The sequence below is a fragment of the Periophthalmus magnuspinnatus genome, chromosome 23 (genome assembly GCF_009829125.3).
Source record: "Periophthalmus magnuspinnatus isolate fPerMag1 chromosome 23, fPerMag1.2.pri, whole genome shotgun sequence".
NCBI classification, from domain to species: domain Eukaryota; kingdom Metazoa; phylum Chordata; class Actinopteri; order Gobiiformes; family Gobiidae; genus Periophthalmus; species Periophthalmus magnuspinnatus.
In genome coordinates, this window is record NC_047148.1 from 12,006,231 (window position 1) to 12,031,060 (window position 24,830).

The window sequence follows — 24,830 nt, forward strand, 5'->3', positions numbered from 1 at the left end:
CTAATTCTAATTCTGTTACGTGCACTTTATCAGAAAAGTCCATGAAACCCATGCCCCATTTTGTATAGTTTTGCCCTCCAAAGCTCCCTTTGTAAATGAATAGCACTCTGACTCACGCAAATCACGCAATAGAGAGGAGAAACACCAAAGTTGTCAGAGTGAACCAGCTTAGAGCAAAGTTAATTCTCATAACAATATTTTACATGGCCCACTCAAATTGGCTCTGCAGTGCCACCTTTTAAGTGACCTCTATGGGATGAGAGATGCATGTACTTTGTTTTAGGAAAATGAAATTTACACTAGTGGTGGCACACATGAGGATAATCAAAAAACATAATTGGTGCAATACTCTAAATACTCTATATCAAACAGTCAAACATCACATTGACCTTATTCCGCCCCTTCTTCTTCATCATTTTGGCTGTGAGAACATAAACATCCACTATTTCATATTTGACTTCTATATCTATATACAGAGACAGAAATGATTTTATGGAAAGTTATTGAAAAATGACACAAACATTATTTAGGTCATGCCAATTGAAAAAGTAAATTAAACTGTAGCTTTATTATGCACAAAATTACTAGTTCCAACCCATGGATCCCACTAGTATAATGAGAGTTACGTATGTAACTATGGTTCTATGAATCACAAACGCAAAGTCCAAAGTGATTCAAAATTGACACAGACATTATTTAGGTCACTTCAGTCAAAAAAATCAATTACACCATTGGAACCTCATGTATTATGCATGAGATTGCTGGTTCAATTCCCTGGACCACACCAGTATACCTCAACTGACACACTTCACTATGGAAATAGGGTGAAGAGCAGATAGTGGCCTGGGTAGCTGTGAGGAAGGGAGAAAGGCATCCCAGGCAGTCGGCATTGCAATTCAGGGGCAGTTGCGATTCAAGGGCGGTTGTGACACAGAGGCAGTCGCAAGACCATGGTGGGTGCAACATTGCTGCTCGTGGCTTTAATATGATTATTATCCCAGGTTTGTTCTTAACTTTTGTATTTCTGTTTTACCAAGCACAAAGGCAAATGGTTGTACAGAACGACCTGAAGATGAACAGGTGGTCTGAGGTCATCTTATTTCCCAAGTTTGATTAGGATTCAATACTTAGCTTGTTTGTGATCTTTCATACGTTCAGTGCGTTTAAAATTCTTGGCAGCAAAGTACATTAACCAAGGACACAGCAAAGACCCACATGCCTTGCAGGCTAATCAATAGAATAATCAGGTCATGAGAATGCAAGCGTAGTTTAGCTGTCACACAGTAGGTCTGATGAAAACTGGTTTCAATATTAGCTTTACAATTGACATGGTAATTAATTAGATTAAGGTGGCCTACTGCATGGCAATTCAGGAATTAAAATTAAAATTAGTTCAAATACACACAATGGTTAACATTTACAGTGACATCTATAAAAGATTCTGTACAATTTATTTGCAATTATTAATAATGTTTACAATTCCTATTCCTACAATATATTCTGTCTTTCAAAAACATGACATGCTACACAGATTGTCCATAAGGAAACAACAGTCAGCTTCTATCAGGATTACATCACAGGAAATTCAAGACATCATTCATGTAACGGTACATAAGATAGATTTTACAATGCAAATTTACACTCACACTATTTTGAAATAAAACATATTTGGCCAAACAATGTTCCTTCACATGTTAAGTTCTTACTGGGAAAGAACTATCCACACATTTATCAATACAAAACACAGGAACTTTGGAAATGTTTATACCCAGATGCATTTTTCTAAATGCCATGCTACTGTCTCAGATGTAATATGTTCACATGTCTAAATCTATATTATCAACTCATGCAAATGTTCTAGAATCACATAGCCAACATGACGATACTGGCAATATTATCTACAGAATTGGTAATCTGTTGCTTTGAATGTGTCAGTGTCCTATTACTCGCTCATGTTGCTGTGGTTTAATTCTATTTGCCAGCATGCAAGCTAAAGCAATGCCTCCTATCTGGGTAAGGGCCAGTCCTAAAACAGAAGCTGCAATATGGAACACATTATCATTGACTAAACTGAAGACTTTACGGAAACAGCCATGAGGGTGGATTCCAGCAGAAACTACTCCTTCAGTGTCACCTGACGGCAGAGGACGGTTCCTGCAGCCTTTACGCTTTATGCAACAGCTATCTGGAAGGGAAACAGAGGTGCCGTTTTCAATAGATGGAAAGGCAACATGTTGAATAGCCCAGTCTGAGGACAACCAGTCACGCCAACTCTCGGCTCCACAACATTCCAAGGCTCTCTGCAGGCTATCCAAAGCGTCTGCTCGACCTTCATCCTCTGTGTAACCGGCCACTGCTAGCTGTAAGCCACTCCGAAATCCTCCAGCAATGTCTTCACGATAGAAAAGGCCAGAGAGTCCACCTGTCAATCCTGTAATAAGCGCAGCAAGTTGAAAAAATCCATAGGCCCTAAGAAGATAGGGCAAGTTTGCAGCCACTCCAAGACAACCAAGAAAACCCCACGCAGTAACAACAGCCCCTATGGACAAAAGTATTAAAGGGGCATTAGGGTAGCGATTAGCAGACAGCAGCATGAAGTCAGACAGCGAAATCTGAGCCCAAACACCTAATGTAAAAATTGCTAAACCAGCTGCCCAAAAAAGACAGCTAAAAGCCAGGAGTCCCAGACGAAGAAAATGCATGACTCCCAGTGGATGACAAGAGGGTGTAGGGGCAAAAGATGAAGGGACAGAAGGTGCCAGCAAAGCCTGGGAGGAGTCCATAGACAAGGAGAGACACTACTGGAGCTGAGGGTGCTCCTGTTTGCAATATGTTGTCAGTAAATAATGAATTGCCAAAGGTCTGTAAGAGAGAGAGAAGGAAAGGTAAATAACCTTTTACTGCAAGTTCACAATACCCATCTAAGGCTTGGCTTTTGGGGCTTGGACATGCAGATATGGGCTTGGATGTTATTGCAGAGCTGATGGTTCTGCCTTAATTAAGCTCTCTCTCTATTTTTATCCCTTCCTTCTTTCTTGTCCTCACACTTCTCACCATCCTTTATGGATTGTTATTAATCTGCTTTCAATACCACAACCTCAGCTACCCTGTAAATCAGGATGATGGGTGTTGTGCTCTTCAGTTATCTGCATCCGCAGCTGTCTTGCTATAAGTTGTTTGTTTGGGCTATTATTCCACTTGCATGGTTTCCAATAGAGCAAATTTCAAAGATAACAGCCACACATTTATACCAGCAAGCATACGGCTGCTGTGTTCTTGTACAAAATATAAAGTGAGTGGATGGATCTCATGTGTGCCATCTCTTGGCATTGAGGGGACATCCAAGTAAGAGTATGCCAGCCTGTGAAACTGCGACATCAGATATGGGCAACATAACATTTTATGATACTGATATTGATTTCAAACCACTCAAACAATAATAAAAAACTAATATTAAACAAAAAGAAAAATCATCAAAAAACATTTTCACCCAAAGACTTGCAGGTGTTGTCTGACATCAGTCATGAGAGAATATGACCACATGTTTTACACTGGGTTGGGTTCAAGCCAGATGATGGTGCAGTTCTACATGTCCATCGCTGAGTCTATCTTTGCCTCTTCCATCATGTGTGATAAACTTGGGCGAGGGACATACACAGACTGCAGCGCATAGTCCGCTTTGAAGATTACATTTACACCTGTACACAGGTTCATCTGCGAAGCGATGTCTATGGTTTAAAGTGCATTTTAAGCTTAGGTAACATACCTCCACATATGCCTGTGTCCTACCTGCTGCATGCATGTGTGCTGCTAATGTCCAACCAGTAAGTAAAATTAAAAACTTCACCAAAACTACAAAACTAGAAAAAGAAAAAAAAAAGTTAAGATTTTTAGTCAAATCTTAAATATAATCATGTTAACTATGTTTGAAAGAAATTAAACGTAGTAAAATCATAAAATGCAGATTACATAAAACACTTTAAGTGTTTTTAGACTCCTGACTAGTACGTGCACATAAGTCCTGTGCTCAGGTCTCTGCACTGGTTTCCTGTGTCACAAAGAACAGGCCTTAAAACAGCTCTATTTGTGTACAAGTCTCTCCATGCACCAAAGTACATCTCTGACAGTTAGTGTTAGTGCCATATGAACCATTTCACACTCTGAGGACTTCGGGGGCCGGCCTCCTGCTGGTGCCCAGAGTCAGGACTAAACATGAGGAATCAGCGTTTCAGCTTTATGCAGCTAAAACCTGGAACTTCCTGAAGATGTGAAACAGGCCTCTACTGTGACAATGTTTAAATCCAGGTTCTCCTTAGCTCTGCATATGACTGTAAGGTTTTTATTCTGCACTCTTTTCTTTCTGTTGATTTTATTATGATTATTTATGTTTTGCTTTATTGTATTGTGATTTTAATGTCTTTCTTATTCTATAAAGCACTTTGCTTTACAGAATGCTTTACACAGTTGCTCTGTTCTTGTATTCTAGCCTAGTCTGTTCTGTTCGGCCAGTGTGTTCAACTACGGCGGCATAGAAATACCATTCTGTACTTAGAAAAATCACATTTTAACGTGACACTATCATGAAATTACGTGATAATTTCATGTTAAAACATTATACAAAATGATCATGAAAATTCACAATAAGAAATTATCATGAAATAACATGATATGTAAAAAGGGGAATTATAGCCATAGCAACAGCAGCAGTAGTATTAATAGTAATAGTAATAGTAGTAGTAGTAATAGTAATAGTAGTAGTAGTAATAGTAATAGTAATAGTACTAGTAATAGTAATAGTAGTAGTAGTAATAGTAGTAGTAGTGTAATAGTAATAGTAAGAGTAGTATTAGTAGTAGTAGTAGTAGTAATGTCTCTGGGTGTAGGACTACTGCTCGTGCGTAAATAACAAGGCTTCATCACCAATGGCAAGCCATGAGGGAGCACTGAAATGACCGTGTCAGCGCTGTAAGCTCCTGTCGTCCTCCACATCCACGTCCATGGCTGAGTGAACTCACTTCGGAGCTATAGGAGAGGGATTTGAGTCTCCTTCTTCATACACAGACTGAGGTACATGCCCCTAGTCTACAGCTGTGCACACGGCAATAAGCAGCTCTCTGTGGTTGACCAAAGCCTACACCTTCAGTAAATAAATCATACGTTTAATAGCACCTACTTAAGCAGCCTCTGTATTTGCATTCTGATCCAGGATTTGTCTGATGCGTTTTTGCTGTCAGTGTCACGCAGTTATCTATCATCCCAGCGTAAAGGTGCTGAGGGGCAGTAGTAGATGACACGCAGGGCCAAACTATAAACTGCATAGTTCTACTGAGTGCTGCCCACTCCAGGCCAGAAGGGGGCGATGACGAATCTTAAGTTTGCTGCCAATCGCCAATTAAAGCCAAAAGAAGAGTTTCCATAGACAGTACACACGTTTCAAAACAGACCGCAGACAGTGCAAATTCATAAAGGAATGGAGTCGTTTAATGTATTTATTTGTGCGACTGAGAGCCAACCATCTAAAGCTGAAATATTACGGAGGTTAGATGAACATGAAAATGAAATGTTGTTGCTAAAAAGGGAGGAGGAAACAGCAAGACGCGATCCTACAGCCTCGAATGAATCACTGCGACCTAGAGACAGCTGGAGATTTTGTTGTATAGTTGGAGAGCAGCCAATCTGAAGTAAAAATATTGAGAGAGATGGTAATCGAGACCATGTTCGACCATGTTATGGGAAATATTGGCAGTGGTGGTGTTAGCCGTTGCTGCACGTAAACATAAAGTTTCGTCGTTGAAGGAGAAGTTGGTTCGTCTAAGCTAAGATCTATTCTGCAGCCTCAAGTCAACCTCAACAGAAAAGGTTGGTGTCGACATTTACAGTGGATATAAAGAGTCTACACACCCCTGTTCAAATGCCAGGTTTTTGTCATATAAAAAAATTACATCAAAATAAATAATTTCACAAATTTTCCACTTTTTATGTGACCTATAACCTGTATAATGCGATTGAAAAACAAACAGAAATCTTTCAGCGAGGTGAAGTAAAAACACACCCTTTTATAACTGGGGGTGTGGCTGTGGTCAGATTTAACCGATTACATCCAAACTCATGTTAAAGTGGAGTCAGCACACACCTGTCAAGAATTAAAGTGTCTCTGATCAGCTGTTCTAGTAGGCTTTTCCTGTCATTTTTGTACCCACATTTTCCAGCACAAGCCATGGTCCACAGAGAGCTTCCAAAGCATCAGAGGGATCTCATTATTCAAAGATATCAGTCAGGTGAAGGCTACAAAAGATTAGATATACCATGGAACACAGTGAAGACCGTCATCATCAAGTGGAGAAAATATGGCACAACAGTGACAAAGTTGATAATAAGACAAGAAGAAAACTAGCCAGGGAGGCTGCCAAGGGGCGTCCAGCCCTGCTCACAGAGAGCAGCATCACAATGATGATAAAATAAATGATGTACAAAGAAAGACGTTAGGACCAAAAGAATCAAGTGGTTGCCAAAAAGATGGATTAAACATAATGACAGTGATAGGGAATGGAAACCAAATGAAAATAAAGAATTTCTGCCTTCAAACATGAAGGGAAAACCTTTAATGAAACTTGCGACTGGTTTGTTGCAGAACGTCCCTGGCTTTGAGCTAACAAGTAATGGTACAACATTAAATTTGATGTGTTAAACTTGTACTTATTTTGTAGCATTGTCATTAGTTTCAACTTTTAGGATTGAAAGTCCAGTTCAAACAATAATGTGTCCATGCCATCAATGTGGGTCTGCCTTCTTTAGTCAGCTCAGGTCTACTCTTCCTGAGCTTGGAGAAAACAAACCATTTGAGGCCTTTTTGACTGACAGCAAAGGATCAGCTAAGTTAACAACTAGGGTAACTCAGGTTAAGCTTTATCAAGCCTTCAAATCCTGCAAGAAAATATTTAATATTTATTTAATTAAATAGAAAAAATGTATCACTTAACATATTTCACTTCTTTTTTAAGGACAATAACAACACCGGTGAATTGGCAACATTCAGTTCATCATCACATAATGAGTCCACTACAAGGTTAGATTTTAAAACTTAAATTATTTCTTGTAATTAATATATCTTAATATTTGATCTTTTTCCCACTAGTCATTTTGAAGAACCACCATCAGAAACCAGTGATCCAACAGATAATCTGGACAACAAGTTTGTGGTGGACTCTGTTTCCCAGAGTGAAGAAGATGACAATGGCCAGAATGAGGACTGGAAGCCAGAAAAGAACAAAGAGAAGGAAGAACACAGCAATGCTGCCAAGTCTCATTATATAGGCATTAGAAAACATTTTAAAAGAAGAAAACCACAGCCATCCCTAGAGAAGTGCACCAACAGCGGCTGTATCTGTAAAGTGTGTGGGGTTTTATTCAGGTCCACGGCGATCTTAACTAAACACTCTGTATGTCATCTGGATAATCAAAAAGCCATCTGTGGAGTCTGTGGTCAACAATTGGAGTCATCAGAGGAGTTAAGAAAATATCTGCAAATTCATCAAAAATTCCATTATTGTGAAACATGTGGATACTTTTTTCTGTCATTTTATAGTTTCCAAAACCACAATAATGCTCACAAAATTGATAAGCCTTTCAAATGTTGGCTCTGTGGAAAGATTTTTTCTGACAAGTTTTTAAGAGAACATGAATTAAGCCATAACAAGATTTACAAGTGTGATACCTGCCGTCCAACTGGTTGGAAATTTAGAACACGAGCTCATTTTGATTGTCACATGAGAATCCATCTAGGTATCAAACCATTTACATGTACAGTGTGTGGGCATAAATATGGGTGTAAGCACCACTTGGATGTTCACATGAGGACCCACACTGGGCATAAACCCTACAAGTGTACACAGTGCGACAAAGCTTTTTCTCAGTCATTGTTTGAAAACCCACATGAATTGCCACCTGACAGAAGTGCAGTCACAACTAGATGCCCTGAATTAAAAGAGTCAAAGTCCATAAACAGTTTTTTAAATGTAGTTAACATGATTTTGCCAATCCCAATTTATCATTTTTTAAATAATGTTACTTTCTGATTGGACATAACAGAAAAGAAGCATTGTCCCATTTTGGGTGGATTTTTGTGTACTGATGAATTATTTTTCCACCTTTAACTGCAGCTTGATTGATGTAAAACTGCTAAATATTTACCTCAGTTACTATCTTACATTACAAAAATAATATTTTTCAAGTGTTCAGTGATAAATTGTGTTTAAATAAAGCCATTTAATTTATTTGACCAGTGCAAAATTTTAAAACGTGCAACAGTACAACTCACAAGATATAACTTTGTTGGTACTATATACATTATAGTAATAAAAATAATGAAGATATTCGCAGTCCAGGTATTTTTCTTGTGGAACAATAGTTTGCCTACAGAGCTGTATGTTGAAGGGCTCTACATTTCTGTTAGACGTGCATCATCTTAATCTCCACACCGATAGAGGGAGCACAACGTAACAACACACCAGCTGACCGGAAAAGACCAGAAGAAGACAACGTCATCAACATTGTAGTCACGTGAAATCAATCGTTTCTGACTTACATCCTAAATCTTGCTATTTTGTGTGCAAAATGTTCGCTAGATGATCATACTATAAAATATGGATGAAGACGGTCTACCTATAGTTGGCTCTGGTGTTGACCTGACAAAGGTGTGTCTAGTGTTTTTAAAAGCGAGGGATCCGTATTTATTTTGTGTGCATTTGTTTTGAAGACACATGAGACAATATTATATGAGCTACTTGTATAATTTATCTTTGACATTTGGTGGTTATAAAGTAGACCTACGTGCCGCATATTAACATTTTCTGTAAAGCCTTTGAAATTGTGCTTTTCCAAGGTTCCTGCTATTCAACAAAGAAGAACCATTGCCTTTCTCAATCAATTCATTGTACACACTGTCCGATTTCTAAACCGCTTTTCTACGGTCTGTGAGGAGGTTTGTGGGTTATTATTCTCCAGTTCTTGGAAACAAAGGTTTATTATCATTTTATTTAAGTTATCTACTTTGTCTTTAGAAACTGGCAAACATCTCTCTTCGCGTACAACAGATAGAAACAACGTTGTGCATTTTGGAGGCCAAGGCAAGTTTGTATGTTCACCAAATGTGTAGTACTGTGTTATTTAAACACATTTTGTGTGCAGCTCTCCTCTATCCCTGGACTTGAGGATGTAACAGCAAATGAAGTCCGTGTGCGGCAAAATACAAACATAAATGGTCTTCCTGCCAGTCACATGCAGACAGAAAATGTGGAAAGTGTACCACCCACAGAGGTTGTGTTTTCATTATGTAAAACCTACAAAAAGCTAAATGAATAAACTTTAAGAAACGTTAAGAATGTCATGAAAATTGTATGTTTTACAGGCTGTTCAAAATGAACCTGATCCGCCAACTGCACAGAAAGCCGAAGAGACTATATCAGAAAATGTGATAACTGTTGCTAAGGATCCACAATATGCTCGTTATCTTAAGATGGTTCAAGTGGTAAGTTTAATTAAATAATAATAATAAAAAAAATTATAGCTCAAATGTACAGCTGTATCAATTCAACAATGCCTTTCTGCACAGGGTGTTCCTGTAATGGCTATTAAAAACAAAATGGTCTTGGAGGGTTTAGATCCCAGTCTTCTTGAGTGAGTCCAAAACTGTCCAAATACCTATGTTGTGCAATGTAAAATGTTCATAACTAAACTGACTTCTTTATGTTATAGCACGCCAAATGCTCCTTTGCCTGGTGGAGCTTCTGGGAGCACTGATGATCAAGATGTCAATAGTTCAGATAGTGAATCGTCCTTTAGTGACTAACTACCAAAATGGTGTATGTCACAGCAACTAACAAAAAGGAATGCAGATTGTACAAAGGAAATGACTGTTAAGAACTGTCTTTGTACAATCATCAGATAATGCAAATGTATAATTCACCCCTTAATACTTTTTTGTGTGTGTTTTTGACAACACATATATTTTAGAAGACTTTTATTTATTATGAGGAGAATGCTTTTTTCTCCTGGATACAAATGTGTGAGTACTCAAGGAAACCATGAGTATGTGTTTTTAATAAGATAAAATAATATCAAATAGAAAATTGATCAATACAAGGAAATATTTTTTGTATATCACCTAGTTATATAGAAAAGATATTTAGAGGTGCATCAACTACCCAATTGACATTAAACAGTGTGTACCTTTTTATAATGAGTAGACAGTATAGTGGGGCCTGGTGTCATTGTCACTCTCAACCAATCAATCATTTAAAAGTGGCAAATATAAGGACAGTTTCTTATCATCAGAAGAGGTTTTCATATTGAATAATAATTAGTGTTAGTTACACCTTTCATTGTTTATTACTTTATTTTTTAGTCAGGACACTGACACCTGCTGATGGAAGTGAGGTCTACTTTTTTAAATATATTTTTTCTGGAATGTTTTGGACATTCAGGATAAGAATTTGGATATTCTCTGGATACTACTTCACCGATATTAATCCTGTGGTGATCCTTTACCTAAAGTGCTTATTATAATATTATACTTGCATTGCTAAACAAAGTTAAGATGAGTGTGATGATAAATGTGACAAATGTGTAAAACTTAACAAAACTCTTAAAGGATAAATACACTTTCATTTATTACAAGTCTTATTTTACTTTATCTAAAAATGAAATGGATGGTTTGAACATACAGGTGTCACAGTTACAACATACTGTAGTAAAAGTTACTAAGTTACTTGAACTCAAGTTAGCAATGTAGGCTGCTGTTAAGGATAATATACCAATTATCATGAAGTATTTTAACGAGTGTAATGTGTAACAAGTGGCCATGATTGCAAATATGACATATTTAGATTCAACTTTAATGAGTATAATGGCTCATCTATTTGCACAAAATAATACTTAAGTACAGTCCATTCTTGGGCCCATTGTTAGGTACCAGTTCGACACACAGTTCTGAATTTTAGTGTAAATTGCTAGAAAAAAAATGAAAAGGGTGGTCATATACAAAAAATCTAAAAATATAAACGATAAAGTAAACCATTTTCTTCTGTTACTTACTTTGAAGTCATGAACATAGGTATAAAAGTAGCTGATAAAGCTGAAGGCAACAATCCACTCACATCCAGCACTTGTCTTTTGGAGAAGTGGATCCTGTAAATTGAAATAGAAAAAGTGTTTAGAATTTTGTCATTACCATTTATTTTGTTATTATATTGCATTTCCTATATACTGTGTCCAAGTAATTCCCTTTGTGGATCAATATAGTCTGTAACAGATCAAAAGAACCTACCTTTTCAAGGAATTTACAAATTACAGCTATTTTTTTCAGTTAAGAAAATGTATATCTTAGGTAAATGAAAATTAAATCATTACCATACTGTTACTTAAAAAAAACTGTATAATGTGTTAACTGTATAATGTTAAGAAAAAAGGATACTGGGGAAAAATGCCACAACAGAAATTACACTGATGATAAAACGTGCACGACATATAAAAAGGGAGGATCCATAGGGGTAGGAGCAATATGATAAATAAGTTTCAAGACTTATGTACAAAGCTCCACAAAGAAAAAAAAGAAGTGCTCCAATTAGATGAACAGTTTCCACAGCAGTTTCCTAAAATACAAAAGTCGTTATAAACATTAATGAAATAATTCGTTTAAATATGATTTGGCATAATTTTCAGTTTTATATCAATAACTAAATAATATTTACAGGGATACCTGAAAAGTTGCAACAACACACATGCCGAAACAGGAGATGAGCCCAAATCCAAGAGCAGCTTTGTTCCAACAAGTGCTGATCGTCCCTGTGTCCTCACCCAGCTTTGCCATAAACTTGTACATGGCATAGATGGTAGACACACCTAATGCATAATAAATGTCTTTTTAACATATGCAGACTCATTACTTCTTAGTTTCTTAATTTTAAGAATGTTTACCTGCACAGGCAGAAACAAATGTCATCAAGCCAAAAATACAACTTTCTGGAGGACTGTTACCTGTGTCGCTTAAATAAGGAAAAATAAAATCTAAATCAGTGTTGCTTCTATCGTCACACAAAACAGAGAATAATAATACTATTTCACATTTTTATTTAACCTAGAAATGTAGAATACAAAGAAATGACCTGGCCCAGATTAGTCAAGAAAAACGAAACTTAAAAAGTGAAACTAAAAAGATAGACTACATACTTCCTTCATTCAGCACAGTCGCAATTTGAATCAAAATTTAACATAATAAAACCACAACAATTCGATGTTACTTACCTTATGTAAGGGAGGAAGACATCAACATCACGTCTCAATATGGCAATAATGTAAGAAATAATAAAGGTGGCAGATGACGAGGTGACCAAAATCACTGGAAGAATACATAGTCCTTGTTGGAACCAAAACATATTGGATGGGGATACATGTGCGTAAAACCAAGTCCAAAAACAAATAATACATAAAAAATAATTACAGAATAAAGAATATAGCCACGTAAATGTAAACTTGAACTTCCCTAAACTCGCTCTTGGTCCGCCCCCGTAAAAAAAAAGATTCTTTGGTTACAATTTGCGTATTGTAGGCGGATGAAGCTACCATCATTTCCAAATTGAGCAACATTAACACTTACGACATCTTTGTCTGCTAATTGTGAGTTACAAAAATTAAAATCTATTCATCTGACCTAGTTTGTAGTGCACAAAACAACCTGGTTAAGATCATAGCACTTTGACTCTTAACAGCTGTCACAATTGGTGTACTGTAAAATATACTCTTTAAGTTTTTATCACATTATATAAATCCCTCATCATGATTAGTTTACTCAGACTTTTTATTTTTGTATTTTGATTGATTCGTGCACCTTTGCGTTACACCCTGTATTATCCAGTATTTAATGCTTTAAATGCAGGTCAAAAACGTGGGCCTTTACATGTTGAGTTGAAAATGTCACGTGGCCATTTTTCAAAAAATAAAAACAAGCAAATAAAAATCCGCTGCGTGCTGTCTCACTATAAAGAAGGGTTATATACGATAATGCAACTTATTTTCTTGTGTGAAACCACTGAAGTATTACATTTATTATTATGTATAACTGCTGAATAACGTTTGTAAGCTAGTCAACTTTATAACCTATGGTCTGTGGTCAACTGTAAGTCACGTTGATATAAAAATGTGGCAGCAAATCAACTTTATTTCCTCCAAATTCCAAAAAAATATATGCTTTTACAAGTAAACAATATATTCAAATGTTTTGTTGTTTCAGACAGACCTGGAGAACTATTTTAAGTTTTTTAAATAGACCCATAGACGCCCCGCCACTTTCAAACGTTGCAGCAGTAGCGCCCTCGTGTGGCCCAAACCCTCACTACTCTTTTGTGCTCCGTGCCTGCAGGAGGCGCTTAACACGGAACATCACAGCCTCATCACAGCAGCAGAAGACTGGGGGATGGCGGTCATGTGTTGTACTGTCTTGCTTTTAGTCAGCTGACTGATACGACTTGTTTGCTATGTTTATTCCGTAGTTAGTGCTATTACCTTTCTGTTTTGAATGAATGCCGCGTCATGCTTCGTTGAGGAGAACCATGGTTGTCGTCAACTCGGTGCTCAAGTTGGTACAAAGGCAAACATACACCTGCCTATCTCATCGGTATGGACTGTACATATGCTTTGGGGGCATCGTGCTTATGATAGTTTCTGCCTTTCAGTTTGGAGAGGTGAGTCAATGTAGTTCCACGGCCGTTGACTGGTACATTTGCAGCACTGGTTATATGTGGGTGTGCCTTGTTAACCTAGCATGTAACTTATCAATGTCCTTTGCAAGTCTTCAGGAAGTATGCCTTTAGATATTTTAAACATGTTAATAGTTTGTTTAGGAGCAATGTTTGCCCTGTGTAAAAAGTAGCATTATTTGTACCCATACGATCATCTGTCACTAAAGACTAAGGAAAACAAAGGTACACTTGTCATTCAAATGTGATCTGTTCTTTTATGAAGGTGGCGATGGAATGGAGTCGTGATCAGTATCATGTGCTGTTTGACTCCTACAGGGACAATGTTGGTGGGAAGTCTTTTCAAAGCAGGTAACTCATAACTATTGTGTAATTATTACCTTGGATTTAATGTGTAATAACAATTCACAACACTCACTGGTTAAAACGAGGATATGTCTATTTATGGTCTTGTTGATAGCATACTATAACTGTTATTTTGTAACTCACTTGGTAACATATGTTTCTGTTACAGACTGTGTTTGCCAATGCCTATAGATGTAGTATACACATGGGTGAATGGCACAGATATAGCACTTCTTAAACAACTAAAGACTGTCAAAGAACAGTTGGAGCAAGAACAAAAAGCTCTAAGGTAGTAAAAAAGGTTACACTTTATTTCAAAGGAGGACTGTGTTTTCATGTTGTGGTTATAATGTTAATTAAATTTCTTAGGGAACGCCTAGGGAAAAATGCAACAGACACAAGTGATGTGCCAAAAGACAGGTAGGTGATCAAGTGCACTGATAGTGAGTACTTACTTAAGACGGTAAGATAAAATTTTTCAGAAAATATTGTAATTCAATTGCAACTTTGTCAAGCTGTAGTGCGATCCAAGAACACAGCCAGTGGAAATGTTAATGCAGTTTTTCTTTTTTAGCTTAAAGCCAGAATGCCTGCTCTCCCATTGCATCATAGCACCAATACTCGCTCTGGACCCTGCTTTGCCCGCCAACATTACAGTTAAAGACCTGCCATCTGTTGTTCCCTCCTTGTCTGAAGCCAAGGAGTTGTTGCTCATGAACAAGCCTTCTCATCCCTCCACGGCTGTCTCTCTAGTTGTCTTCCACTCTCAGGCTGAAGGTAAGGTGATAACATACCATCCATCTTCCACTTGCGATTAGTATATTATTTGATATACAGTAAATACTGTTGTGAAACATTGCATATGTACATTAAATGGGAAACCACATTTTGTTACTTGTTAAATTTATATTCATGAGCATTTTATGTGTGCTGTTACAATAATCAAAATTGTCAGTGATTGTGTTTACCTTTACCCCTAGTGCTGGCTGATTTAAGCATTTAGTAAATGACTACTTTTGCCTCCATATCTGTTGGTACTTCCTTCTCATTATGAATTTCTTTCTTTTTTAGCTGATCAGGCCTATTCTACTTCTTCTAGAGAGAAACATAGATTTTTGCTTTCTAGATGCTACCTGGTAAGTGTTTGCATTTCAGTTTGAATAAACAAAAAAGCAGCAATAACTGAGTTTATTTGATATCCTTTAGACCACAGATAAAGAAGCCCCAGGTCTGATCCGCATGCAGACTTTGGCCTACCTGAGTGGCTTTCCAGCATCTTACAAAGAAACGGAACAATTAAAAGTGAAACTACCCTCTGTTATTACCAATAAGATCAAAAAGGTAACTGCTATTCTTCTTTCCTACTAAAGCACCAGCAGATGGCAGAATAATCCTTCGCAGGAGCAGACAGCACTGATGCCTAACCAAATTTTCCTTTCAAATTTCATATGTCTATAGAACATGATGCATTTTAATATCCATTATATCCAAGCATTTTATTATGTATAATTTGATTTTGATTTTTTTTTGTTGGTTAATTAATGGCACCACCACAGCATTCTAGAATCCTTATAGTTGTCTGTATTGCCATAGTTTTATTTGAGATGGACGGCTGGTCAGGTTTTATGCAAGAATTTGCTTTTTAACTGTCAGACTGTAGATGTTTTGTGCTGGTTTATTGTTAATATCTCTATAATTACCTGGCCCATCCACATGAAACAAAACTGACCCAAATTTCAATGTATTTTTTTTGTTCAGTTGCAATCAAGTTAAATTATTATTAGCTTCAGAAAGTGGTGCCGTCATTCAACCCCAATAACGTGATTGTTGTTGACGTTCAGCCATAAGATTTATGTGGTATATGGTAATATGTATTATCATGGTAATTGTGTATGATAAGATTGTATATTTCTTTCAAATGCAGTGAATTTGACAGAGTTATCTTGGCCCGTGCCCTCCATCTGAATATATCAAATTTTAGAAAATAAACTTAAGGGACTTGTCCGTTACCTGTTGATTATACTATAAGGTATATTATAAATGGATGCCACTGTGCTGTGTAATAATCAAAATAAATCTGAAAAACTCTGAAATGACAATTGCTGGTCACTGTTTTAGTTATATTCCAGCACCTAAATGCATTCTAATATATTTCTTTTACACAAGAAAAATTGGATTGTTGTTAATTAGATTTGAGCCCTGACACCTTGTATTATGGTAATATATAGGTTAGCAGCATATAACCTAGACCTCATCATCCTTATACTTAATGCGCTTGTCTTCACTTTGGTGTAGTGCGTCCTGTTGGTCATGTGATTGTTGCTGCTGGTGAAACCATAGACGTGAAGGGTTTAACATTAGAGCAACTGTTTAGAGTGGAGTGGCGCCAGCCTATAAGTGAAAAGGTCACTAGGATTTTAATGACCTTTTCTGCACCCCTCTCTACCCCCACGACCCTGTTGGAGCAGGTTACGTCTGCAATACAATGTCTTCTAAAGCTTGCAGAGACTTTTAACAGAAGTGTGCCTCAATGTAAACCATAGTTTGAGTGATAATACCCAGGGTAAAGGTGTTCCTGGTGTTCCTTCTGTGAAAGCTGGAGTGAGCAGTAAGAAATGTCTGGTATTTATAGCTGGTGTTGGGGTAGCTCACTACCGTATCATTTGCCTAGTTTGCCCTTCCCTTTTGTGTACAAGCTTGATGATGTGTGTTTTGTTTACACAGTTACAGACTGAGTAACAAATATGATTTTATGTTTAAAATATATTGCCCCGTATTTTTATTACTTGCTGTTTAATTTCAATTTTGTTGTTTTGTTGTTTTCTATTTCCACAGTTTGAGCTATATTCAGAGGCCAGTATTGCTTTGCTTTACTTGAAAAGCTCACAGGACTTTACAGATCTGACACAACAGGCTAAAAAGAATCTAACTCTTGATGGGAAGGAATTAAACATCAGTCCGACTTACCTTTTCTGGGACTTAACAGCCATCTCTCAAGTAAAGCATCACACTACTACACTTTTTACCTACCTACCTACCTTTTATTTCAAGTTCATTATTAAAGGTACACTGTGCAACTTTTCTGGTGGAAGATTCAGAACCTGTTTTTGCTTTGCCTTAAATCTAAAAGTCTGTTTTGTTATTCATTCAATTGCCTGTATTTTTATGAATCAAATTGACTTAATAGGGATAGAAGTTTAATGCCATCTTCATGGAAACAAGCAGGTGGCATACCCTCCACCAGAAAAGTTACATAATGCACCTACCATACCATAATGCAATAAAGCTTAATAGAGTTTAATTATTATTGCATTTAATTAATTTTTTTATTCTGTATTTATTAAGTCCAAACAAGATGAGGATGTCTCTGCCAGTCGATTTGAAGACAATGAGGAGCTTCGTTACTCTCTACGCTCAGTGGAGAAACATGCCCCGTGGGTGCGCCACATTTTCATTGTGACTAATGGACAAATTCCCTCTTGGCTTAACCTAGATAATCCTAGAGTCTCAGTTGTTACACATCAGGTAGGTTTTCCATCTTTTACCTAGTGCTTCATTGTCAATGTTTACTGTAGACCATGCTTCTGTCCACTGTTATCATTTTCTTGTCATTATTACTTTACTTACTTGCTTTTTATTACTTATAGGATATCTTTTTGAACCATAGCCACCTGCCAACTTTCAGCTCTCCTTCCATTGAGACCCACATCCACCGCATCCCCGGCCTCTCCCAGAAGTTCATTTATCTAAACGACGATGTGATGTTTGGCAAAGATGTTTGGCCAGATGATTTTTACACCCACTCAAAGGGACAGAAGGTCTAAACCTATCCAGAAATGTTTGTGCAGTTTGTTGAAATAAGACTGGCTTACTCGTTAGATAGCTTTGCATTGACTCAAACTATAAAAGCCTTCAAATACAATATGTTGCCAACAGGTGTATCTAACTTGGCCTGTTCCTAACTGTGCCGAGGGCTGTCCTGGATCATGGATCAAAGATGGCTACTGTGATAAGGCTTGTAACAATTCAGCATGTGACTGGGATGGAGGAGATTGCCTGGGTAAAAACGTCAACACATTTTATCCCCATCCTAATTATCTCATGGGTGTATAAGAGGCTGTTTGTGTTTGAACAGGAGCAGGTGGAATAGGACGGTTTGCAGGTGGGATCCCGGGAGGAGGGGCAGGAGGAGCTGGAGCACAGATGTGGCAGTTTGCAGGTGGCGTCGGAGGCCTTGGTGGAACGTCCTATTGTAATCAAGGCTGTGCCAACTCCTGGCTGGCAGACAAGTTCTGTGACCAAGCTTGCAATGTTCTTCCCTGTGGGTACGATGTTGGAGACTGTGGTCAAGGTAAGTTCCTTTAGTACTGTTGTACTTGTGCTTGTGTTTTGGAAGGCTAACACATTTTTTTTGTTGCAGAGCATTTTGACGAGCTGTATAGAGTGACCTTAATAAGAAATCAAAGTGTTTATACTCTTCCAGTGGGAGAGATCAAACCTTATTTCAGCTTTGAGCAAATAGCCCACAGAGTCTCAGAAGCCCATGTCAGTGAAAATGCAGCAGTGCGCCACACCTCTGTTGCCAACAAGTGGAAGACCATTCACTTGCTGCTCTACGCTGGCCACAACAGGACACAAATCCACTACAACATGACCTTTCAAAAGGATGACAGTATAGAGTTCATCATGGGGTTTAGTGTAGTCATTGACACTCGTGAGCTCCCTCATGTTAATGTATCTCATACTATAAGTAAGGACGAAAACAGAGACTCAAAGCCCACTCCCACCCCTGAGACTTTCTTACCGTTCTCCGACGTACCAGAAGAAAACCAGGGTCCCAAAATTATCAAAAAGCAGCCAGCAGAAAAGCAGATGGTTATAGAAGTTCCTGTTGTTAATGTTTCTTTGCTGCCAGCCTCCGTGCGCACTGAGATTCAAAAACTTGATGAGAAACTCCTAATTGGTGACATTACTTTAAAAGGCTACAACCTGACCAAGGCTGAGCTGCTGAGACCATTCAAAGTAAACCAGTCCCCCACAAAGGCAAGTTCAGAGAAAAAGTCAAAGGTATTAAAAGATCTGGATAGTGAATCTCAAGATAAGTTAATATCCCCAATGGCTGATAAACAAGCCAAAACAAACATACGGCAAGAACGAGGCAAAACAAAGCCTACGACTACTCCTATCCCAGTCAACATCAATGATGACTTTCAAGATGACCCAAACACTTACACTATAAGAGCAGCAATTGAAAGGCCCTTAATTTCAAAGTTGTTAAATGGTAATTCCAAAGTCAAAAGTCTGCAGAATCTACCGGAAGAAGGTGGTGCACCGGACAGAACTGTAGTAGGGAGGAGATTGCAACATTTTACCTCAGCAGACAGAGGTTTCCTACCTTGGGAGAGAAGGAAATTCTTTCAAAGCCTTCTAGAAGTGAGTTGACTTGAGTTTGTTTTATGTTAATTTATTTATGTCTTTTGAACCTCTTCTGTATTTGCTTGTTTTTTTTTTAGGAAGAGGAGCACCTGCAAACAGAACTAATGTACAAGGCCAATGGTGCTGCTGCAGGGCGAAGACTTCAAGACACTTTTGCCGATTCCTTACGTTACGTCAATAAACTACTCAACAGTCAGTTTGGTTTTACGTCACGCAAAGTCCCTGCACACATGCCACACATGATAGATCGATTCATTATGCAGGAGCTGCAAGATATGTATGTGTCATTGTGATGATGTTTGGCCTGTATATCACATCAATATATCTTAATTCTTGTTGTCTTTTTTAGGTTCCCTGAAGAGTTTGACAAAACATCTGGCCATCGTGTCCGTCACTCAGAGGACATGCAGTTTGCCTTCTCATACTTCTACTTCCTGATGAGTGCACAGCAGCAGCTCAATGTCTCTGATGTGTTTGATGAAATTGATACTGATCGTTCAGGAATTCTGTCTGATCGGGAGATTCGAACTCTTGCCACAAGGATCCATGAACTACCCCTAAGCCTCCAAGTAGGTTTAACATTATTATTAAGATACTATTTACAATTGATTTTATTTCTTATAGTTATTTTTTATGCTTATGAATATAGGATTTGACCAGTTTGGAACAGATGCTTATAAACTGCTCTAAAACACTGCCGACCAATTTAACTCTGCTTCATTTAGTGAAGCCAACACAAGAGGCATATTATGACCCCAGCATGGTGAGATGTTTATTTAAGATGCTAAACTTTGTGTAAATTTTCATCGGTAAATGTCCTATTGTCTTAATTTTTCAATTACAGCCATCTGTCACAAAAGGCCTGGTTATTCACTGCAAAGCAATCACAGATCGCATACACAAGGCATTTAAAGACCAGAATAAATATAAGTGAGTGTTCTTCTCAAATTTGCTGAACATTTTTATTTAATTATTCTATAAATAATATGTGAATACAAGCAAGTATTTCTGTGTAACATTTTACCTCTAAACCATGATTTCTGGATAGGTTTGAGATTATGGGGAAGAGGAGATTGCTTTCAAGATGGTACGCACCAATGTGTCCCATGTGGTTGGCCAATTAGATGACATAAGAAAAAACCCAAGGTGAGAACACTTTTTAGTTTGTGTGATGGTTATTTATGCTGCCTTAAGGTCTATCTAACACTATACTCTACTAATCTCAATAGAAAGTTTGTTTGTCTGAATGACAACATTGATCACAGCCATAAAGATGCAGCTACAGTGAAGGCTGTTTTGAGAGATTTCTACGAGTCCATGTTTCCCCTGCCCTCACAGTTTGAATTGCCCAGAGAATATCGCAACAGATTTCTACACATGGAAGAACTACAAGAATGGTAAGATATAGCCATCTTATAGCTGTTTGTTTTTTGAGAAGTCAGTCTTATTACTATTGTTTTGGTAATGAATTTGTGCTTGATGTATTTTCATTGTCACTGCAATAACAGAGTTATGAATACAAAGCTACTGCGACACTCTACATGTGGCTGTAATTCATCAAACTTTTTTTCCAAAACAGACTTAAGTGAAGCATTTGTGACTGTCATCACTTGAGATGAAGTGCTGCCTGGCTGCAGCTGTGGGAATCCCTGAGGGTTTTAAATGGAGTTTATTCGAGAGCTTGTTTCTACTTTCAGCGGGCTACAGCCAGAGGATTCCAGACTCGCAAAGAGATTTTAAAATTAGATCATCCACTTCAGATCAGCCGCTAGCTGTAAGATACTTGTAAGATCATAACACAGCCAAACTGTGATGGGGTCTGTAATGTTACAGACGTAAGGTGTTAGGTGATGTCACCTTGTCACCCAGTTGCCATTTGCCCGCTCTACTTGAGACTTCCTGTTACACAACAAGTGCCTGTAAGTAAATTGATATTTATCACTTTTTTTATTTTTCAGGCGGCTATACCGTGACAAGTTGAAGTTTTGGACTCACTGTGTTCTTGTGGCACTCGTCATCTTTACTGTCATGTCCTTTTTTGCTGAACAGGTCAGTAGTGTTTACATGAATAATACAGCTTTCATCAACATACACAGTCTCCTCAGAAAAATGTTGCCCTCTGCAGTTCAGTGTGCCACACTTTCAGTGTTTGGCCTCAGCTTTATAAACTTATATAATCTTGTGCTACAAGTAACTAAAATCTTAATATATGGAGTGCTAGTCTTACACTTTGTCTTTACTGCAGCTGGTTGCTCTGAAGCGAAAACTCTTTCCCAGACGCAGAGTGTATAGGGATCAAAGCTCAGAGAGGGTTTGACGAGGCTCCCACTCCTCTTCAATGAGTACACACACTCCTTCAGTACCTTGGGACAGCAGCAGGTCCTGCCAGGGGGACCGGTCTCGTGTCGCATCAGTGTGACTTGGGCATCGAATTGCATGTGTTCTGGTGATGACACATTGTGAAGATGATGGATGACAGTGATTATTACACAGGCACAATGGCTGGTACAGTGCTGCCTTTCAGGGGCTCTTTTATACAGCACACTGAGGTACTTCAAGTCTGGTCCTACCAATGTTTGTCCCGCTGAAGTAGTTTTTTGTTATATATATATGTATAAACATGTTGCATTTTCAAGATGGGTTTAAATTATTGAGGTACCAAAAGTTAATTCATGAAGTAATTGTTTTTACTTTTATTTTGTTATCAATACTTGAAGTGCCTTTATCGTATTTATAGGGGTTTACCCTGATCTTTAAGTCATTCCTTCTTGAGAATGTGGTCTTGTATGCTGAGGGCTTTTAAAATGTCTAGTCTTAAATGTTTGTAAATGTTGTTCAGATACATGGCAACATGTTTTGTGTTATCCAGAATGAATGAATAAATGAGTGGAAGTAGGGTCAGATAAAATTGATAGCAGAATACCCACAGTCTGCTCTTAACCACCTGTGTGTGTGTGTGTGTCCCTGTGGGACGCGACAGGCTACTGTCTGAAATTCAGACCCCTTTCAGCATGTTTTGTAACTTATGACTGTATCATGTGATGGTAAACTTGCCATTTATAAATGCTTCAAGTTTAAACAGCGTTTAATGGAAATAGTTGTCAATGTTTCCGCACTCTGTCTTTCGGTGTGTCATTCAAAATGTGACTTAATTTGCTGTAATGACAATAAAAAAATACATGAGTTGTCATTATTATATTGTACTCTGGAAGCCTTACATTATGTTAGCTAACAAGAGTTGAATGCATAAAATATAACTTATTAAAATCCTTTCCACTTGTGCAAGTAGAAAAGTGTTTTAATTATTTAACAGTGCAACATAATGTTCCAGATAAACATTTGCAATGCATAAAGGTAGCTCAAGGACTACTCCTATTGTGTGGGTAACACCCAAACTCAGAAATATAGTTCCAACTTCATTATTTCCTTTAAACATTGTACAGTATGATCATTACAGAAAAATCCCTTCTAACCCCAAACTTGAACGTGCCACAAAGTCAACACAAAACTGCAGTAAAAGGGAAATCACTTAATTACACCAATAATTTACAAGAATTATGAAAGCCTAAACAAACAGTATGCATTGATATTGAAAACTCCTTGTCATACAACTCATTGTACCACATTTTATACTTCTGTGGAAAAAATACAAACTTTTTTTTTTTTTAAATATTCACATAAACGGTGACTACTAAAATTAAGGCCTTTCAAGTTCAAATCTGTACAATCAATAAAAATTATACAACATAGCCCTTTAGGGAGAAGAAATGAGAAAGCAGAACAAGACCATTGATAATGCTTCATTAATTGACAGTATTCCCACAGTCCAAGGTAAATAAAATCCATTTCATAGTTGTAAAGATGAATTAAATAAGTTACCAGAAAAGTTTGTGGCTGGAGTGGTTTTTAAGTTGTGAACCTTGAGGAAAAACTGCCGCAGTGTCAGCATTAACAAAGCCCCATACATTTAACCCACTGACAACCACATATCGATTTAGACACTTCATTAGGAGACATTATTCAGATTATCATTAAACCAATTCAAACCAAATTAATAATTAACATTTAAAAGAAACATTATAAAAAATGAAATTATGTATTCAAAATATGTCATTTTTGATATTTGGTCAATCAATATTGTACCTCAATAATTTTGTATTTAGGCTTTTAAAAGCAGATTGCTAAAATAGATTTATTTTTATCGTTGACTTTTGCAGTATTCGTGTGTTTATTTATATATATATATGTATATATAAATAAACACACGAATACTGCAAAGTCAACGATAAAATAAATCTATTTTAGCAATCTGCTTTTAAAAGCCTAAATACAAAATTATTGAGGTACAATATTGATTGACCAAATATCAAAAATGACATATTTTGAATACATAATTTCATTTTTTATAATGTTTCTTTTAAATGTTAATTATTAATTTGGTTTGAATTGGTTTAATGATAATCTGAATAATGTCTCCTAATGAAGTGTCTAAATCGATATGTGGTTGTCAGTGGGTTAAATGTATGGGGCTTTGTTAATGCTGACACTGCGGCAGTTTTTCCTCAAGGTTCACAACTTAAAAACCACTCCAGCCACAAACTTTTCTGGTAACTTATTTAATTCATCTTTACAACTATGAAATGGATTTTTATTTACCTTGGACTGTGGGAATACTGTCAATTAATGAAGCATTATCAATGGTCTTGTTCTGCTTTCTCATTTCTTCTCCCTAAAGGGCTATGTTGTATAATTTTTATTGATTGTACAGATTTGAACTTGAAAGGCCTTAATTTTAGTAGTCACCGTTTATGTGAATATTTAAAAAAAAAAAAAGTTTGTATTTTTTCCACAGAAGTATAAAATGTGGTACAATGAGTTGTATGACAAGGAGTTTTCAATATCAATGCATACTGTTTGTTTAGGCTTTCATAATTCTTGTAAATTATTGGTGTAATTAAGTGATTCCTTTTACTGCAGTTTTGTGTTGACTTTGTGGCACGTTCAAGTTTGGGGTTAGAAGGGATTTTTCTGTAATGATCATACTGTACAATGTTAAAGGAAATAATGAAGTTGGAACTATATTTCTGAGTTTGGGTGTTACCCACACAATAGGAGTTAGTCTTGAGCTACCTTTATGCATTGCAAATGTTTATCTGGAACATTATGTTGCACTGTTAAATATTAAAACACTTTTCTACTTGCACAAGTGGAAAGGATTTTAATAGTTATATTTTATGCATTCAACTCTTGTTAGCTAACATAATGTAAGGCTTCCAGAGTACAATATAATAATGACAA

General features: G+C 37.2%; 5 protein-coding genes across 5 annotated transcripts in view; 2 read left to right on the forward strand and 3 right to left on the reverse strand.

Annotated features, from left to right (window-relative positions):
- Positions 1–1,898: 1,898 nt before the first annotated feature.
- On the reverse strand, positions 1,899–2,798 carry LOC117392169 (tetraspanin-7-like). Its single transcript, XM_033990187.2, has one exon. It carries the CDS (start codon positions 2,781–2,783, stop codon positions 1,932–1,934), a length of 852 nt encoding a protein of 283 aa, XP_033846078.1. The 5' UTR covers positions 2,784–2,798; the 3' UTR covers positions 1,899–1,931.
- A 5,731-nt stretch (positions 2,799–8,529) lies between these two features.
- On the forward strand, positions 8,530–10,655 carry LOC117391312 (WASH complex subunit 3-like). The gene is made up of 7 exons (XM_033989081.2): positions 8,530–8,693; positions 8,882–8,980; positions 9,060–9,125; positions 9,187–9,315; positions 9,407–9,526; positions 9,611–9,675; positions 9,754–10,655. The coding sequence occupies exons 1-7, from the start codon at positions 8,643–8,645 to the stop codon at positions 9,845–9,847; spliced, it is 624 nt and encodes a 207-aa protein (XP_033844972.1). The 5' UTR covers positions 8,530–8,642; the 3' UTR covers positions 9,848–10,655.
- A 270-nt stretch (positions 10,656–10,925) lies between these two features.
- Positions 10,926–12,555, reverse strand: LOC117391311 (DNA damage-regulated autophagy modulator protein 1-like). The gene is made up of 7 exons (XM_033989080.2): positions 12,301–12,555; positions 11,974–12,041; positions 11,756–11,898; positions 11,471–11,648; positions 11,324–11,349; positions 11,092–11,184; positions 10,926–11,006 (listed from the first exon to the last, which is right to left on the reverse strand). The coding sequence occupies exons 1-7, from the start codon at positions 12,429–12,431 to the stop codon at positions 10,962–10,964; spliced, it is 684 nt and encodes a 227-aa protein (XP_033844971.1). The 5' UTR covers positions 12,432–12,555; the 3' UTR covers positions 10,926–10,961.
- Positions 12,556–13,443: 888 nt separating this feature from the next.
- On the forward strand, positions 13,444–22,651 carry LOC117391310 (N-acetylglucosamine-1-phosphotransferase subunits alpha/beta-like). Its single transcript, XM_033989079.2, is given in 22 exon segments — positions 13,444–13,736; positions 14,017–14,102; positions 14,266–14,385; positions 14,466–14,516; positions 14,671–14,873; positions 15,168–15,232; positions 15,303–15,437; positions 16,932–17,093; positions 17,442–17,621; positions 17,744–17,914; positions 18,033–18,156; positions 18,232–18,447; positions 18,517–19,529; positions 19,610–19,809; positions 19,882–20,101; positions 20,182–20,295; positions 20,377–20,462; positions 20,581–20,588; positions 20,591–20,678; positions 20,762–20,929; positions 21,491–21,581; positions 21,778–22,651. Coding segments are annotated over 22 exon segments (3,735 nt in total). The 5' UTR covers positions 13,444–13,574; the 3' UTR covers positions 21,850–22,651.
- A 594-nt stretch (positions 22,652–23,245) lies between these two features.
- LOC117391504 (ADP-ribosylation factor GTPase-activating protein 3-like) overlaps positions 23,246–24,830 on the reverse strand; it is a 2,685-nt gene continuing 1,100 nt past the window's right edge. Inside the window, exon 5 of the mRNA XM_055231538.1 lies at positions 23,246–23,251. Within this exon, the coding sequence (XP_055087513.1) occupies positions 23,246–23,251 (6 nt within the window). The remainder of the gene's footprint in view (positions 23,252–24,830) is intronic.

Coding starts and splice junctions, on each gene's coding strand:
- LOC117392169 (XM_033990187.2), bottom strand. CDS start 2,783: ATGGACTCCTCCCAGGCTTTGCTGGCACCTTCTGTCCCTTCATCTTTT.
- LOC117391312 (XM_033989081.2), top strand. CDS start 8,643: ATGGATGAAGACGGTCTACCTATAGTTGGCTCTGGTGTTGACCTGACA. Junction 8,694..8,881: donor CTGGTGTTGACCTGACAAAG/GTGTGTCTAGTG, acceptor TGCTTTTCCAAG/GTTCCTGCTATTCAACAAAG. Junction 9,527..9,610: donor ATCTTAAGATGGTTCAAGTG/GTAAGTTTAATT, acceptor CTTTCTGCACAG/GGTGTTCCTGTAATGGCTAT.
- LOC117391311 (XM_033989080.2), bottom strand. CDS start 12,431: ATGTTTTGGTTCCAACAAGGACTATGTATTCTTCCAGTGATTTTGGTC. Junction 11,899..11,973: donor ATTTGTTTCTGCCTGTGCAG/GTAAACATTCTT, acceptor ATTATGCATTAG/GTGTGTCTACCATCTATGCC. Junction 11,649..11,755: donor GTGTTGTTGCAACTTTTCAG/GTATCCCTGTAA, acceptor TTTGTATTTTAG/GAAACTGCTGTGGAAACTGT.